Source organism: Spinacia oleracea, chromosome 2, assembly GCF_020520425.1.
Source record: "Spinacia oleracea cultivar Varoflay chromosome 2, BTI_SOV_V1, whole genome shotgun sequence".
NCBI lineage: Eukaryota > Viridiplantae > Streptophyta > Magnoliopsida > Caryophyllales > Amaranthaceae > Spinacia > Spinacia oleracea.
In genome coordinates, this window is record NC_079488.1 from 7,479,214 (window position 1) to 7,495,053 (window position 15,840).

At 35.4% G+C, this 15,840-nt stretch overlaps 3 protein-coding genes across 3 annotated transcripts; 1 reads left to right on the forward strand and 2 right to left on the reverse strand.

Annotated features, from left to right (window-relative positions):
* The first annotated feature begins 181 nt into the window (after nt 1–181).
* Nucleotides 182–2,725, forward strand: LOC110797734 (uncharacterized). Its single transcript, XM_022002848.2, has 2 exons — nt 182–1,000; nt 1,781–2,725. The coding sequence occupies exons 1-2, from the start codon at nt 481–483 to the stop codon at nt 2,596–2,598; spliced, it is 1,338 nt and encodes a 445-aa protein (XP_021858540.1). The 5' UTR covers nt 182–480; the 3' UTR covers nt 2,599–2,725.
* Nucleotides 2,726–3,098: 373 nt separating this feature from the next.
* Nucleotides 3,099–6,267, reverse strand: LOC110797726 (heat shock factor protein HSF30). Its single transcript, XM_022002840.2, has 4 exons — nt 5,700–6,267; nt 4,130–4,742; nt 3,477–3,739; nt 3,099–3,386 (listed from the first exon to the last, which is right to left on the reverse strand). The coding sequence occupies exons 1-3, from the start codon at nt 6,075–6,077 to the stop codon at nt 3,477–3,479; spliced, it is 1,254 nt and encodes a 417-aa protein (XP_021858532.1). The 5' UTR covers nt 6,078–6,267; the 3' UTR covers nt 3,099–3,386.
* A 3,328-nt stretch (nt 6,268–9,595) lies between these two features.
* Nucleotides 9,596–15,532, reverse strand: LOC110797735 (uncharacterized). Its single transcript, XM_056836443.1, has 10 exons — nt 14,986–15,532; nt 14,774–14,868; nt 14,246–14,313; nt 14,124–14,167; nt 13,869–13,946; nt 13,638–13,791; nt 11,117–11,269; nt 10,658–10,768; nt 10,469–10,534; nt 9,596–10,108 (listed from the first exon to the last, which is right to left on the reverse strand). The coding sequence occupies exons 1-10, from the start codon at nt 15,363–15,365 to the stop codon at nt 10,010–10,012; spliced, it is 1,248 nt and encodes a 415-aa protein (XP_056692421.1). The 5' UTR covers nt 15,366–15,532; the 3' UTR covers nt 9,596–10,009.
* Between the last annotated feature and the right edge of the window lie 308 nt (nt 15,533–15,840).

Consider the following 15,840-nt stretch of genomic DNA (forward strand, 5'->3'; position numbering starts at 1 on the left):
TTGTTTGAAATAAACTTATTTGTGTGTGAAAAACTTATCTGAATTTTTTTGTCTGAAATAAGTCAAAATAAGTCGAACAGAACAGAGCCTGATTACACATATTCAACCAAATATAAACGAGGGATAAACAAGTTGTACACAAATTGTGGGATACTCCATCGTTGATTTTTATTAGATGATATGGCACACAACTACACAAGTGGTACCACAAGACTAACAAACATAAGCAAAGCTCCAAAAAAAAAAAAAGAGGAGTGATGTTTTTTGCACTTTCCTAATGAAGTTTACAGAATGAGTAAACAAAGGTTTCCACCTTATCACCTCCCAACAAACTCAAGATGAAGCCATAATATACAAGTATAATATTGATTTGATTAAAATCAAAATCCAAACTGAATTGATTTGATTCCCTTTATCACTCAGCCTTCTTCCTTTTATTATCTTCATCATCACCTCAACTTGCTATCTTACAACCCAAAAATGTCACCTACACCTTCATCAGATCAGGCCACCACCACCACCACCACCACCACCTACCTCCACACCCTCCTAGACTCAGCCAGACCATTCCTCCGCGGCGAGCTGGAAAACATCGACCCCAAACTCCCTTCCCTGGTGGCTGTCCTCCGCTCTGTAGGCGCAGGGGAGTGTTGGCATAAACACGGAAGCTTCCTTGATCACCTTGTTGACATTTATCGTATTCTCAAACTCTGGGGTGTTTGTGATGCTGTCTGCCTTTGCGGCCTCTTTCACTCTGCTTATTCCAACTCCTATGTCAACCTCGCCATCTTTGATCCCTCCACCGGCCGTGACACCGTCCGAGCTTATGTCGGAGATAAAGCCGAAAGCCTCATCCACCTCTTCTGCATCGTCCCAAGACAACCCCTTATTCATGAACAACTCATCTTTCAGTACTCTGATTCTGAGCTTGTTCAACACTTGAAGGCGTCTGAGAGTTCACTTCGAGATATCAAAGAGAACGGATTACTATCGTCGTCAGGTAGACCACTAAATCTTAAATGGACTTGGTCCACAATAAATTTATTTTGGATTATGCCTAAAAAAAAGTGTGTCAATAACTATATAATCCGTGCCTTAATACTCACCACGGTTTGATCAACACAGACTTTTTGGTAATTTAATTGACTTATTTGTTAATTTATTAGGTGGTAGTTGATAGTAGAGTATTTTTTTTTTAATATAGTTAGTAGGAAATATATCGAATAGAGTGGTGAGAGCTCAACTTCGGTTGTTATAAAAATTGATAGAACCTAAAATGGATGGCGGTCGGAATGAATAAAACGAAGATTTTAGAAGGTCGAGTGGGGTGGAGGGAGTTGAAATTTTTATGTTTTTTAGGAACTGAATATACGTGAGTCCATGCTTAAGTGAGAGAAATAATATAATATTAGTAAAAGTATGTATTTATAGAAACTAGGTGACTATTAAGAAACGACTTTATAAGGAAAACGGGACAGAGGAAGTAGTTTCTAATTTATTTTGGCATGTTTAATAGAATAAATATGGAATAAAAATATCAAATTGGTGCCGTACTGTCGTTGATTTTTTAAGTCACGATTCCCTTTTAAAAACACAGGGTTACTATGATTTAAAAAATGTTTACTATCTAAAAAATTTGATGTTTAATTTATTATAATTACTAAATGAACAACAATACTAAAAGTCCCTGTGTATGTAAAGAATGTACAAGAGAAAATTATTGGTTTTGGTCTACTGCTAATATTAAATGTATTATTATCATATTATGGATCATGCCCAGGCAAGAATAATCCCAGTAAAGACGAGAAATGGAGGCAGAAGATCAACTCTTTGGTTCCTGAAGATGGGTTAGTAGTGAAGCATATCAAGACAGGGGAAGATATCAGGGTTTCTAGGAGGATTATCTCTATCTTTGTGTTAATGACAATAGCTGATTTCAGTGATCAGCTCTTTAACTTTCAGGATGTGTTGTTTGATAATGCAGATGGTAAGCTTGAATTCTCAGGCAATAATGTTCAGTCTTTGTGGCCCGGAAATGGGAAACCGGGCCTTTGGCTACATTCACTGTCAAAGATGGCAGCAGTTTATATGCTGCTTGTTAGGGAAGAAGAGATTATGATACATGAGAGGAAAATGAAAATGAAAAAAGCTGATGACGAAATTACAGAGGTTTTAAAATCAAGAGATGAAGATATAGAGCTGATTGTACCACCAGTTTTTGAAAACTGTACAGCGGTTTTGAACTCAGAGGATCAGATAGAAGCTAGAGATTTGTATTGGGAAGCTGTTTGTGAGTATGAGAAAATAGGGTTGGAAAAAGCTGAAGAGTTTTTGTTAAAGAGTATTGAGAAGAACCCTTTTGTTGGGGAGCCTCATGTGGTTTTGAGTCAGCTGTATTTAGGAAAAGAGAGGTTTGAGGAAGCGGAACGAGAGGCGGAGAGAGGTTTGGTTCTTTTGCTTGAATGGGGAAGTCCATGGGATAAGAGGATGTCTTGGGAAGGTTGGATTGCTTGGGCAAGAGTTTTGTTAATGAAATCTAAGGAAAATTCTTGGCCTCAGACTTCTTGGGGCATCCTTAACTTAGGGCTTGTAAAATAAATTAGTGTATCGATTAGTCGATAAACTTGTATTACTGTCATCCTGCTAGTGTGTGCTTCTGTGCAATAAGGTGTATCAGTTTAGCTATTATATTATGAAGTATATTGGCTCTGTTCTCGTTAACTTATACTTATTGCTTATTAGATTAATCAAAGCAGACCATAAAATAATAAAAAACACTCACAAGAAACAACCAGACCAGATTAGACTAGACTAGACCAGAAACTAGATAAATTAGACTAGACCGGCTGATTACAACTTAGAATTGCCAAACGTGTGAATTGGTCGATAACTTCGATTATTGTCATCCTGCTAGTGTGTGTTTCTGTGCAATAAGGTGTGTCATTTTAGCTATTATATTATGAAGTATATTGTCCTCTTCACCTTATTCTTATTGCTTATTAGATGAGGTCAGCAAAATTACACCATACCAGAACAGAACAAACCAGGCCAGACCAGAAAAGAAAAAAAAGAACACGCACGGGAAACAATCAGACAGATCAGACAAGAAAGTAGAAACTAGATAAATTGTCAAACATGTGAGTTCATGTACAACCCAGCAAACAGTCATGCATATACAAAGGGATGAGACCACTATCATCACCATTTCCTCCCTAATATACTATGGCTAACTTAAACAAACAAATCCCTATATTGTTAGTAAGATCAGCCTGAAATTAGTGAGAAAAAAAATAACTAGAGAAGATTCCTTCATAACCTACTGAATCTTCAACTTTCCTCCAAAGGCTCCAATCATCCGAAATCGATCTGTTTTCCTCCAAAGTGTCCTGCTCAAGAAGATAAGCATCATGTAAGTATTACAATGTTTATGAACAACAGAAATGCTGCATTAACAAAAAGTTCAAATTCTGTTTTACCTATTGGACAATCAAGGTGGGTGGCTTCGCGAGCAGATCTTCGAGCTCATGAACATACAAAGTCTGTTCAATATCTTGTAATAATTCTTCCTCTTTGCTATTATCCTCAGATATCACATCAGCCATTAGCTTCTCCAATATCGCGCAGCTGCCAGAAGAAAAGTCTGGACTGCTGTTAGTCTCTGATGTCAAGTTTGATTTCTGGTCAAAAAACAAGTTTGCTTCAGACTGATGAGCAGCAGCAGCAGTAGCAGCAGACATATCTGGATTATAGCATTGATCAGAATCAGCATTTTGGTATATAGTGTTGAATGATATTATAATAATTTAGTCATAAAGTCTATTTTTCCCAACTGAATATCATAACCTATGTTACTCGGACTCTGGTACGCATGTCGGACACAGATACACGTCCAAGTGTCCGGCTCGGCTATTTTGGGGAAAACATTCATGAGTTTTGTCCAAAATGAAGTGTCTGGTGTCCATACCCATGTCCGAGTGTTGAAGATCTGACAACTTGTGGTAAAATGAAAAGTCCGAGTAACATAGATCATAACAGGTACCCGGTATCCGATCCGAAAGTTTGATTCAGGTACCCGAACTTAAAGATTAAGTTCATAGATATCAATTTAGCATTATTGGTTATCAATTACCTGATCCGATAACGCTACCGGTTCGGTTGTCAGGCCCATGCTCACCCCTAACAGTAGCAGACATATCTGGCTTATAGCATTGATCAGAATTATCAGCATTTTGGGTGATACCCTTTGCTAGAAAAGAGTCCACAAAACTTCCACTCGAGGCCAAACGACGTTTCTTAAATACTTCACCACCACCACCACTACCACCACCACAACCACCACCAACCAGAACTTTCTTCTGCCTGTAAGTTTGTAGCATCTGCTGAAATGAGTTAGTCCTTTTCATTGCATTGGCAAGTAGCATAAGAAACTCCCTTTGCTTCCATTCTACAGACTTCACACGGTCTACCATCGCAGACAAACACGTATCCGAGTTGTGTTGCTGTTGTTTCAGATCAGATATCTCAGCTTTCAGGATCTCCTGTTCTTTCTTAAGATTCTGTATTTCAGCCTCTTTTTTGTGCAGCAATAATCTAGCATCGTTGCTAATTGTACTGTGATCATGGACTCGTCGTTTGATGGTTTTTAGCAAATACTTCTTGCCCTTTTGAAATCCTGGATGTTCATACTCACATCTATCAGGATGGAGTGTTGATTGTTCTGATGTTGTCACTTTTCTGAATCCCTATACCAATTAGCAAGTATACATTATATATATTATCAATGAAATGGATTAAATCCTAATAAACGGTTAACATACTCACACGGTCAAGTGGCGTGTGACCAAATTGGACACAAGTCACCCAATACAACCTTTTTCTAATACTAATAGAGAGTATGTCAATATCAATAACGTAATAACGCAGTCGCAGGTCACTCTTATTAGTACTAATTAGTAGGTATTGGTATGTCAATAATACACTAAATAGCATCAATACCAAATTAATCAACACTCTTACGAGTCACGTGCGTCCATTTTAAACACAAGACACTTTGGACATAAATTTTCTACTCACATGGTCGTGACCATGTGATGACCATGTGATTGAATCAATTCCACTAATTGGACAACCAATGGAGTAACAATCAAAGTTTTTCTAACTATGACTAGTCTAATTTGATAGTCCATCTAACTAATCATCAAATTCATCAAAAAAATACCTATTACCACAAACAGGGGTTCCGACCCAATAAGACCAGTTCATGTAAGAAATATTAACACAGTTAAACTTGGCTTAAATAAGCAACATAAAAACCCCACTAAAAGAATCCCTAAATTTTAAGGAACATAGAACAATCCAAACAAACAAGTAATAACCCAAATTAAAATAAAACAAAAATACCCACATGGTCAAAACCCCATATAGTTAAATGAGTTTATTAAGCACATGAACCATTTTCCCCTAAAAATATAAAAAAATATAAAAAAATAACACATGAACTATTAGAATATTAGAACCATTATATGCTTCTTAAATTTAGGCAATAAATTACAAATGGGCACTCAAAAACTTATCGTGTCAAGAACCTCAGTCTTAACCACTAGTTCAATACCTCATTAATAACTAACAACAACACATGTCCCTACTAAAATTAATTTCAAGCCAAAAAAAAATAGTGGAGATGAATTAATATTACTTACATAGGTGTTAAGTTGACGAACAAAGCTGGAGAAATTAGAGTGTTTAAAATTCTTGGGAAGCAAATGAGTTGTAAATTTAGTTTCATCCCAAATAATAAAAGTTGTAAAAGTTTCACCCCATGAAATAATCGGGTCAATTTCCGGGTCATCAACCATCTCAAAAGTCTTATTCAGAAAAGGGGGTGGTCCAATTTCATGTAAACTCATCATTGGTTTTGGCACCTCCATAACTTCTTCATCTTCACATCCTTCTTCTTCTTCTTTCACTCTCACAACATTAACATCACGGCCGCCGCAGCAAACGCCACAGCCACCGCCACCGCCACGGCTTCGACCGCCGAGTTGCAGCCTGAGTGAAAACTCGTTTTTGGTGTCCATAATTAACAACAAAAAAGTTGGAAAAACTTGGGGAAGTTGCAAAGAGAAATGGGGTTTTGAGGAATTTGGATTTTTGTTTTAAATTTTCAGGGGATTTGAGTGTGAAGAGGGTATGGGGGTGTCTAAAAAAGGACAGTGGAGGTGGGAAAAAAGGGGAAAAGAAGATAGTATGAAGTGTCCACTTAACATATTTGGAGTGGTGTAGACTTGCCATTTGTAGTAATTTTACGGTGTGATTTTGGATTACTTTTTCCTTTTTTTTAATAAATAAATAAATACAGTATGAAGATTTTCGGTGTTCTTTTTTCAAAACATAGAAAATTAAAAAATGGGTTGCAATTTGTTTGATTATGGGTGTACTATGATTTCAATGTCTCATTAGGTGAAAGGGCCAAAGGGGTTTCAATGTCTCATTAGGATGGAATTGATTTTCCATTGTACGTGGATTTAGTTTTAGCCGCTTGGATAATGGTAGGGATGTCAAAAATCGACCCAATTCTATTGTCAACTGACATAAATTGAAGTGATTGGAAAAAATCTCACACATTCTTTCTGCATGAGCACAATGAACCCGCACAAAACATTATCCATTATACCCGAATCGGTTATACTTGGCTTGTAACCAACCGATGACCACATTTACAGACCTGGATAACTGATATTGATATCGATTGGACTACACTTTTACTGTTTTTACAATATATTTCCTCTGTTCCACAATAGATGCATCATTTCTCATTGCACGTATGCCAACGCGCTTATTTGAACATTAATATCTCTAAATGCGTATAAGTAAAAATTATAAAAAGTTGATATTTGGAATCTTTGCATTAATACGAATTTAACAAGATCTCGCTTGACTATGTTTTTTCTTATACAACAGTGAAATAAAGGTTGTCAAAGTTTGAATAGTGCACAAATGAGAAAAGATGCATCTATTGTGGAATGGAGGAAATACAAAGTACTTACTTAGGAAGTGCTCTCTCTGTCCCTTATTATTTCCCCATGAACCAAATGTATTATATTAAGAAATGGGTGAATGGAGTTAAGAAGAGACAAAAGTGATTCGCCAAATATATTCTATGTCAAACTAAAGTTGTGGTCCTATAAACATTTGTAGTAAATGTGCAATTTTTTGGGATGAACTAAAATGACAAATAGGGTCAACAAATAGGGGAAAAAGGAGTAACTTATAGACCACACTGTGAAGGGTGAACGAACTCAAAACAAAATTAAAATTAGACAGAGGGTGTAGACATTGCCAGATATATTATACATAGAGTATAATCCAGACAAATTATATGGACCGGTAAGGCCTAAGGAGTATCCAGCCCGGCCCGGAAATATTGAAAGATAGGCTCAGCCTAGCCCGTTTAATTTTGGTCCGGCCCAGGCCTGTCCTTAACCCGGCCCATTAAACAGGTCTACTAAGGACCGACGTAGAAATAATGCGCAAATTTTTGGCTACACCCGGGTACATCCAAAGCTGGCTGTACCCCTATCCAAAACGATGTCGTTTTGTGTTATTTAAAATGAACATTAATATACTGGTACAAAAATGAACATTTACTATTTCGGAAATGAACATTTATTTATTTATTTGAAATGAACATTTACTATTTTGAAAATGAACATTTATTTATTTATTTGGAAATAAACTACAAAAATGAACATTTACTATTTCGGAAGTGAACATTAATAATTTATTTGGAATGAACATTTACTATTTTGGAAATGAACATTTATTTATTTATTTAGAAATAAACAATATAGGCGCTTGTAAAAACATAAAAGACCAATGAAATGAACCATTTCATTATGAACATTAACCATATATTTATTGTGAACAAAATAAATAAACAAGAAAGAACAAATAATTCAACAAAAAAGAACAAACAATATAAAAAAGAGCATAAAATTCCAGAAAAAAGAACAACCAATACAACAATTATGAACAACTTTATGATGAATTTTAAAGCCAACATGAAAGAACAAACAATACAACAAGAAAGAACAAATACTGGTACAAAAATGAATATTTACTATTTCGGAAATGAACATTTATTTATTTATTTGGAATGAACATTTACTATTTCGGAAATGAACATTTATTTATTTATTTGGAAATAAACTACAAAAATGAACATTTACTATTTCGTAAATGAACATTTATTTATTTATTTGGAATGAACATTTACTATTAGGGAAATGAACATTTATTTATTTATATGGAAATAAACAATATAGGCGCTTGTAAAAACATAAAAGACCAATGAAGTGAACAATTTCATTATGAACATTAACCATATATTTATTGTGAACAAACAAATAAACAAGAAAGAACAAATAATTCAACAAAAAAGAACAAACAATATAAAAAAGAACATAAAATTCCATAAAAAAGAACAAACAATACAACAACTATGAACAATTTTATGATGAATTTTAAAGCCAACATGAAAGAACAAACAATACAACAAGAAAGAACAAACAATAAAGCAGATAATTATTATGAACAAACCAATAAACAAGAAAGAACAAATAATTCAACAAAAAAGAACAAACAATATAAAAAAGAACATAAAATTCCAGAAAAAAGAACAAACAATACAACAATTATGAACAATTTTATGATGAATTTTAAAGCCAACATGAAAGAACAAACAATACAAAAAGAAAGAATAAAAGATTAATGAAGAGTTTAATTATGAACATTAACCATATGATTATTATAAACAAACAAATAAACAAGAAAGAACAAACAATATAAAAAAGAACATAAAATTCCAGAAGAAAGAACAAAAAATACAACAATTATGAAAATTTGATGATGAATTTTAAAAATAACATGAAAGAACAAACATTACAACAAGAAAGAACAAACAGTACAATAACAATGAACAAACAGTACAATAAGAATGAACAAACAGTACAATAAAAAAGAACAAACAGTCGACAAGAATGAACAAACAATATGAGCGCGTCGTTTTTGGGGGGTACAGCCAGAGCTGGCTGTACCCGGGTACAGCAGTTAGCGATTAGAAATAATGCACATGAACATGAACATGGGCAAGGAGGTCCATATATATAGGCCCACACGGAGGGAACGAAGTGAACGGCCCATCATGACAATGAGCAAATGAGTTTTAACACTCACAAGCAGTTACATGTCTATGCAACCTCCCATTTTTCCGGTTACGTAAATCAACGGCCGTCTCAACTTTTCTATCCGTTATCGAGTCAAAAAATAACCGGGGACATTTATTTAAGCCCTATTTAGTTCACCTTATTATTTCAAAATCAAATAAGAGAAAAAATAAATTCAATCAGATCAGGAGAAATAAGGTGAACTAAACGAACCTTATACACACATAAGGTGCGATGTCAATCAAAACAGAAAATGGAAGGCACAAACTGGTAACTTAATGTATGGTAAGTTACAAATCACCCCAAAAAACATAGTAACGTCTTTTGTCGCTGCAAAATTTACAGGTAATCCCTGTTACAAACTCCACAAATCAAGGTAATTACTACTATTCACAAACACAGATCTGGTGCACCATTACAAGTTTACAACCACATTACACAAACAAGTTAAGAATCGACGTACATTTCCCATTTATAGTTGTTCTTTACTTCTTTTTTAACCATATGAAGAAAGGTCCAACGGACCTCTGTACAACAAAGAATTCATAAAATCGTTTTTTACGAGTAAAAACGCAGTTGACAAAAAAGTTCAAATACCTACCAAAGAAAGAGAGATTACTCACGCAGTCACGCCAAACTATTTAAGTCGATCAGCACATGAACAAATAATATATGTGCTTTCTTCAAATCAATGGAGGCAAAAGAAAACAGGCACAAACCCATGTTGACAGCCCGTCTGCAAGTGCGATAAAAAATACTTCCCCTGGTACTGAGTAAAGGAAATATTATCGTTCCTCTGCGAGGACTGACGATAGCCAATTTGAGACGGATAAATGAATCTCCGTATGAAGGTCTGAAGACAAAGCTAGTGGCGTAACAGAAACCTGCCATCCAAAATACACAATGTTCATCGGGTAAACACAAAATCTTAAAAGTTAACTAAAAATGCTTAAAAGTTATCTACTTCGTATTTTTTAGTGATAAAATTTTGCATTTTAATAAAAATTATTTCTTCAAATCACTAAAGATGTATAAAATTAATTATTTAACCCTTTAAAATGTTATCTATCAGTTTTTTTTTATATATATATAATATAAAAGTTATTCAAAACATATTAAAAGTTACAAAAATCTAGGTAAAAGTTACAAAAAAACTAGGTAAAAGCTTGTGCATGCAAAATCTTTTTGTCAAATAAATCAAAGGTGGTGTAGAGTATCATTAACAAAGAGGATTATATACTCACAAATCCATTTTGTAGTGCTTTAAAATCTAATTCATCATCTGCATCTTCCTTCTCCTCGTCCAAGAACTGCAGATTAGGCAAAGAAAGTGTTGACAAAAATGAGTAAGAAGCGCGCAAAAGAGCAACAAGAACCGGGTAATGGGACAGCTTTTTGCTGAAGAAGACAATACACAGTTTCAATTAACATACCTCAAGGCGGTAATGTTTTCTAATTGTTTGGTTGGTCTTTGGTTTGCCTGCAACCCCGACGGATTCAACCTCAACAGTCTTTCTATTTGTATTCAGCCGGCGTGCTGCACCCTGGAAAACAAGTAACATTTACCATAATTGGACTCACGTTTAAACATCACTAGATTAGGTTTCGTGCAAGCACGGATATTATAAAATTATAATTTGATCATTTTTAAAAAAAAAAAATTGAGTAACAAAGAATTGTTTGAAAATAAAGTAGTATGGAGTACAAAAGATTTTGACAAATTTTCAAGACTAATAAAATTTTAGTCAAATATAGTGAATCTTTCCCATAAAAAGTTATTGAAACAAATAAGTGAATAAAAAAATGAAAAAAGAGTTTTGGCGGGAATTTTTTAGTATAATGTAATAGATAACAATGTGCAACGAAGCAATATCTCAGAAAACAGTACTCACAGCGGCAGAGGCATCTCGCCCCAGCTGAGCAAGCTGAATACCAAGGCTTTGCTGACTGGCCATTATATTCATAGCAGACGGATGTTTGTACGATGATATGGCTCGCCAAGATAGACTAGATCTCCACAAGCTCTGCCTTGTCAATCTAAAACCCTGCCAAGAAAAGCAAACAAACTAATCAATATAGTTTCAGTCGTAGCAAGACTGTATTTTACATGAACACAACTTCAATACGTACAAAGTATATGGCTTAAATACTACAAATTGTAACAGTGTTTAAACTACAGGTCCACACCGATGTGATAAACAATAATACTTTTGAAATTTTCATGCCAAGTTTGTGCCCCGTGAAATTAGATACTGATTTCATGCAAATTTTGTGCCCCGACATGTGTCTAACACTCTTGCTCCCTCCTGATTATACTACCTTGGCAGCCCAAATAAAAGAATCGAGATAGATGATCTGTTTTACTTGGTGACAGGGTCGAAAGTCTGATCACAAGATGAGGGATACAAAAGATATACGCTGCTTCAAGATTTATATGAAGTGAGGTGGCTTTGAATTTTCCCAAATAAAAGACACCCTACCCTAAATGACATGCAACACTGGGGCAAAAGCTATAATCTAGCCACTAGATATCAATCAATAAACTCAGATCTGATATACAGGTGACATTAGTGATGCTTTTTCTTGGACGCTGAAATGGCAAAGTAATAGAACAGACATCAAGGTATTGGTTTGAGTAGAAACTACAATTCACAATTACAAAGTCGCACCATGCTGTGATTGAAACAAATTAGAAGAACAAAACTTAACATAAAAGAAAAAAGAAAAAATAAGAGGCACCGTCCAAACCAGCATAGTATTCCCAATGGCATTGCAAAAGCTGGAACGTTTTAGTTAAATTTGACAATTATCTAAATCTTTCTATATCGGTAGACATTTTCAAAAGATAATTCTATAAAAATCACTTTTTAAACCAAACTTAGTACAGAGTAACCCTAATTTCACTTGTAATTCAATAGAACATTTAAGGGGGCGTTTGGTTCGCAGAGGGTAAAGGGAATGGAATCAACAAAGGGAAAGAAAGAGAATGGGAATGAATCCCTTTGATTTAGAATATTGTTTGGGTTATCTTCTTCTCCAACAACACAAAGATGCTGTCCATATACCCAAAAATGAAGTATTTCACAGAGTAGTTATTGCTATCATAATTTTCAGTCATAGTAATTGCTCACCATAATCGACAACCCAGGTAATGTCAATATATAAGAAATTGTAACCTCAAGATGCTAGTGCTTGAACAAAGGGGGAAATGTACGGCATAAATTTCAAAAGAAATTGAAGTGTTACAATCCCAGAAATTCCAAACTTCCATACCACAAACATACTCCGGCGGCGCTATTAATGGGTGAAGCTCGAGCGACTATGGACGGAGGTGGTAGGTGGTGGATCTTCCGGACTAGGAAGCCGAAGTGGTTGTGGAAGGTTTTGCACGCACCGATGGATGGTCTGACGGCGGTGGACACTGGTGGCGGTGAACGGTCTGGCGGCAGCGATAGAGATGGTAGTGGTCTGGTTGTGGGTTGGCGGTGAACGGTCTGGTTGCGGCGGCGGTAGAGACTTAGAGGAGGGAGAGAGTGGGTGGGGAAGTGAAGTGGGGAAAGGAATGGGAAAGTGAGGGGGGGGGGGGGGGTGGGGAATGAGTGTAGAAGGTTTTGGGGTGAACTCAATAATGAAAAAGGGTTAAGGGAATGAAGAAATAGGCATAACAAACAATAACAAAGGGAATGATATCCTCTTATTCCCATTCCCTTTGATTATTAATAGTCAAAATGTAAGCAAAAAAACCAATTTCGACAATTCGAGTAGGGAGTTGAGGCTGTTGGGAAAAGCGAGAACAAGGAAAGCAAGGGAGTCCTACATGATTTTGCACTTAACTATTCCCTCCCAATTCGCGTGTGGATGCTATTTCCAGCCATCCATCTATCCATCCATCATACATAAGGGATTTGGACACATCTTGTTAGTATTAACTACCATATCTACTGGAATGGCATACATTTGCAAAACTTAGCAGATTGTCATCCATGTTTTAGTATCTTTAATACTGCAGGACGTAAAATAACAACTTAAAAAGAACAATCCAGTAAAAGAAGTTACCCAAAAGGATAAACTCTACATGTTGTGGGAGAACTGAAGACAAAGAGCTAGTAACCACACTTATCTTAATTCCTACGGTCTACACCTGGCTAGTAACAAAGGGATAAAAATATGCTAGTTACATTTAATTTATTCTGAACCCAAATCTTTCTCTCGTAAAAATATAAGACACTTGAGACGAGTTAACTTTTCACGCCTGGAATGAAATTAGAAGTCCATCCAAATATCACAAGACGAAAAGAGGAATCTTAAATTTCATCAATGCATGGCAGCAATGTCAATATCTAAATTACACCAGTGTTACAGAACACTAAAATGGAGAAAGAAGAGTGGTATAGAAATACCAAACCAACAAACCTTGTTCGAGGAAGGAGAAACTGGAACTTCTACATTAAGAAAGCAGCCTTTTGGGAAACTGCCATTCTCAATGTCTCTTATTGTTGCATTAAGCAACGGCAGGCAAATTTCAACAGCATCCTTGAAATCATTGTCAGAGCTTACATCTTTTTTCCTGCATCACAATTGATTTTGAATTAACGAATAAAGGAAGACTGCCAAATAAAAGAAAGCAACAAGAAAGATTAATACCAGTCCAATGATATACAAATCGATGGTACACCATGTATCAACGCCTCTCTTGATCCAGCAATAGCCCCTGAATATAGCCTAACCATGCATATGAAAGACCACCAGATGAGAAAATACGGAACACAAGACAGACAAAGCCGGGAGAGAAAAATGTTAAAGGAAATCTTATTTCAATGACCTGATGGTACGCTGCAAAATAAATTAACCAAGGAAAATCACAGAAATATGTTGGATAAGGATCCAACAAATACTTACATGTTTTGACCACAGCTTGATCCCCTATTGATTCCACTTAATACCTAAAAGTTCCATTAAGATATCATTAACATGAGAAAATCCATTATCAAATCAAGTGCACAACTCTTTAGAAAACATACCATTAAAGGCTTTGACCAAGAAAACAATGCCTGAGATAAAGCTAATGACACACAATCTGCAGGTGTACCTGATCAAAGTTTAAAGCAAAAGACTCAGGCTCTAGTTTACAAACCCAATCGACACGAGATTAAATTCAAAAGTATCATATAAACACAACAGGTTCATTAAGCCGAATCATCCACAAAGATATTATGTCAAAATATATCAGCTCAACAACATACGAGGAAATCAGGCACCTTAAAAGTTTAAACGAAAAGGGTATCCACAACAAAAAGGCTAAAAGTTTATTTCCAATAGTCAAAAATATCATCACCACTGACAAGCAGGTAAACATCAAAAGTCTCATTAATAAACTACAACAAATGTAAACAAAAGCTAATTAGGATTATCAATCATAATTAATTAATCCCTTTTTGACATAGCATTTGCTCAAGTTCAGCACATTTAACAAAAAATCAATAACTAAAATATATTTCTTCAACAGTTCCACAAATAATCAAATGTTCATACAAAAATACAACGATTACCGGAAACTTCAAAAGCGGTGGCGCCACTCATTTCTGCAGAAGTAACCTCAACCGACTCGCGAACCGTCAACGAATGACCTGATGCAGATTTATCACTGCAAACCAAACCATTCCATCATTAATTAACAAAAATAAATAAATAAAGTACTCAAAAATCACCAAAAAAAATTATATTAAAACAGAAAAGAAAATAGGATTCAAATAGAACTAACAATTGAGGAGCACAAACGTGAACATCAAAGCGACCATCACGAACAAACGCATCAACAAGAGAAACAAGACCAGGCGACTCAATTCCGTCGCCATTAGTGACCAAAATCACCGGTTTCGAGCTCATTTCTTCGGAATCAAACTCAACCTCATCATCACCACCGACAGGAAAAGTAGAAGAACACGGAACTTCCTCTTGTTCGCTTTCTCGTTGATTCTGTTCAGTGGACTGAGTCAACTCGTTGCCGGACTCGGAAGGTTGTTGTTGTTGTTGTTGTTGTTGTTGTTCAACTTCTTCGTCAACATGTTTCCTGGATGTCAAAACTTGCTGAAGATTAGCGACGAGAGAAGGTGGCAAAGCATTTCTTCTGGAATTATTCATTGTTTGATCGAATCAGCAAAATAAAACCCTAGATTGGAAGAAATTGAAGAAACGGAATGGGAATAATTCAAATCAAAATTGGGGGTTTTTCTTTTCTCTTTACAGAGGAGAGAGAAAATGAAACAGAAGGAAATTGAGAGGATTTTGTTTCTGTTTTTATAGAGAGAGCAATGATGAAAAATAAAAAAAGAGAAAAAAAGGTTGAAACAAATGGAAGATTGGATTTTCCAACGTGGATAAAAAATTTGGGGGGAATTTTGGAAATCTAGTTTTTTCGACAGTTATTAATGGCGTCCACGTCTGTACGTCGTTGCTCTTTTGGCTGTTTCTAATTATTTATTGACTATTTGGTGAATCTACAATTATTTTTCGTCCTTTCAGTTTTTTTTCATTTTTTACTGTGGGTCCCCTCAAATTAATTGTTTTTTATTTTATTTTATTTTGAAGGTAAGAGTAAAGGAACCTAGGTAGACCT

Coding starts and splice junctions, on each gene's coding strand:
- LOC110797726 (XM_022002840.2), bottom strand. CDS start 6,077: ATGGACACCAAAAACGAGTTTTCACTCAGGCTGCAACTCGGCGGTCGA. Junction 4,743..5,699: donor TTCGTCAACTTAACACCTAT/GTAAGTAATATT, acceptor TAATTGGTATAG/GGATTCAGAAAAGTGACAAC. Junction 3,740..4,129: donor CGGTAGCGTTATCGGATCAG/GTAATTGATAAC, acceptor GCTATAATCCAG/ATATGTCTGCTGCTACTGCT.
- LOC110797735 (XM_056836443.1), bottom strand. CDS start 15,365: ATGAATAATTCCAGAAGAAATGCTTTGCCACCTTCTCTCGTCGCTAAT. Junction 14,168..14,245: donor CTTGGTCAAAGCCTTTAATG/GTATGTTTTCTA, acceptor TGGAACTTTTAG/GTATTAAGTGGAATCAATAG. Junction 13,947..14,123: donor TCAAGCTGTGGTCAAAACAT/GTAAGTATTTGT, acceptor ATGCATGGTTAG/GCTATATTCAGGGGCTATTG.
- LOC110797734 (XM_022002848.2), top strand. CDS start 481: ATGTCACCTACACCTTCATCAGATCAGGCCACCACCACCACCACCACC. Junction 1,001..1,780: donor CGGATTACTATCGTCGTCAG/GTAGACCACTAA, acceptor GATCATGCCCAG/GCAAGAATAATCCCAGTAAA.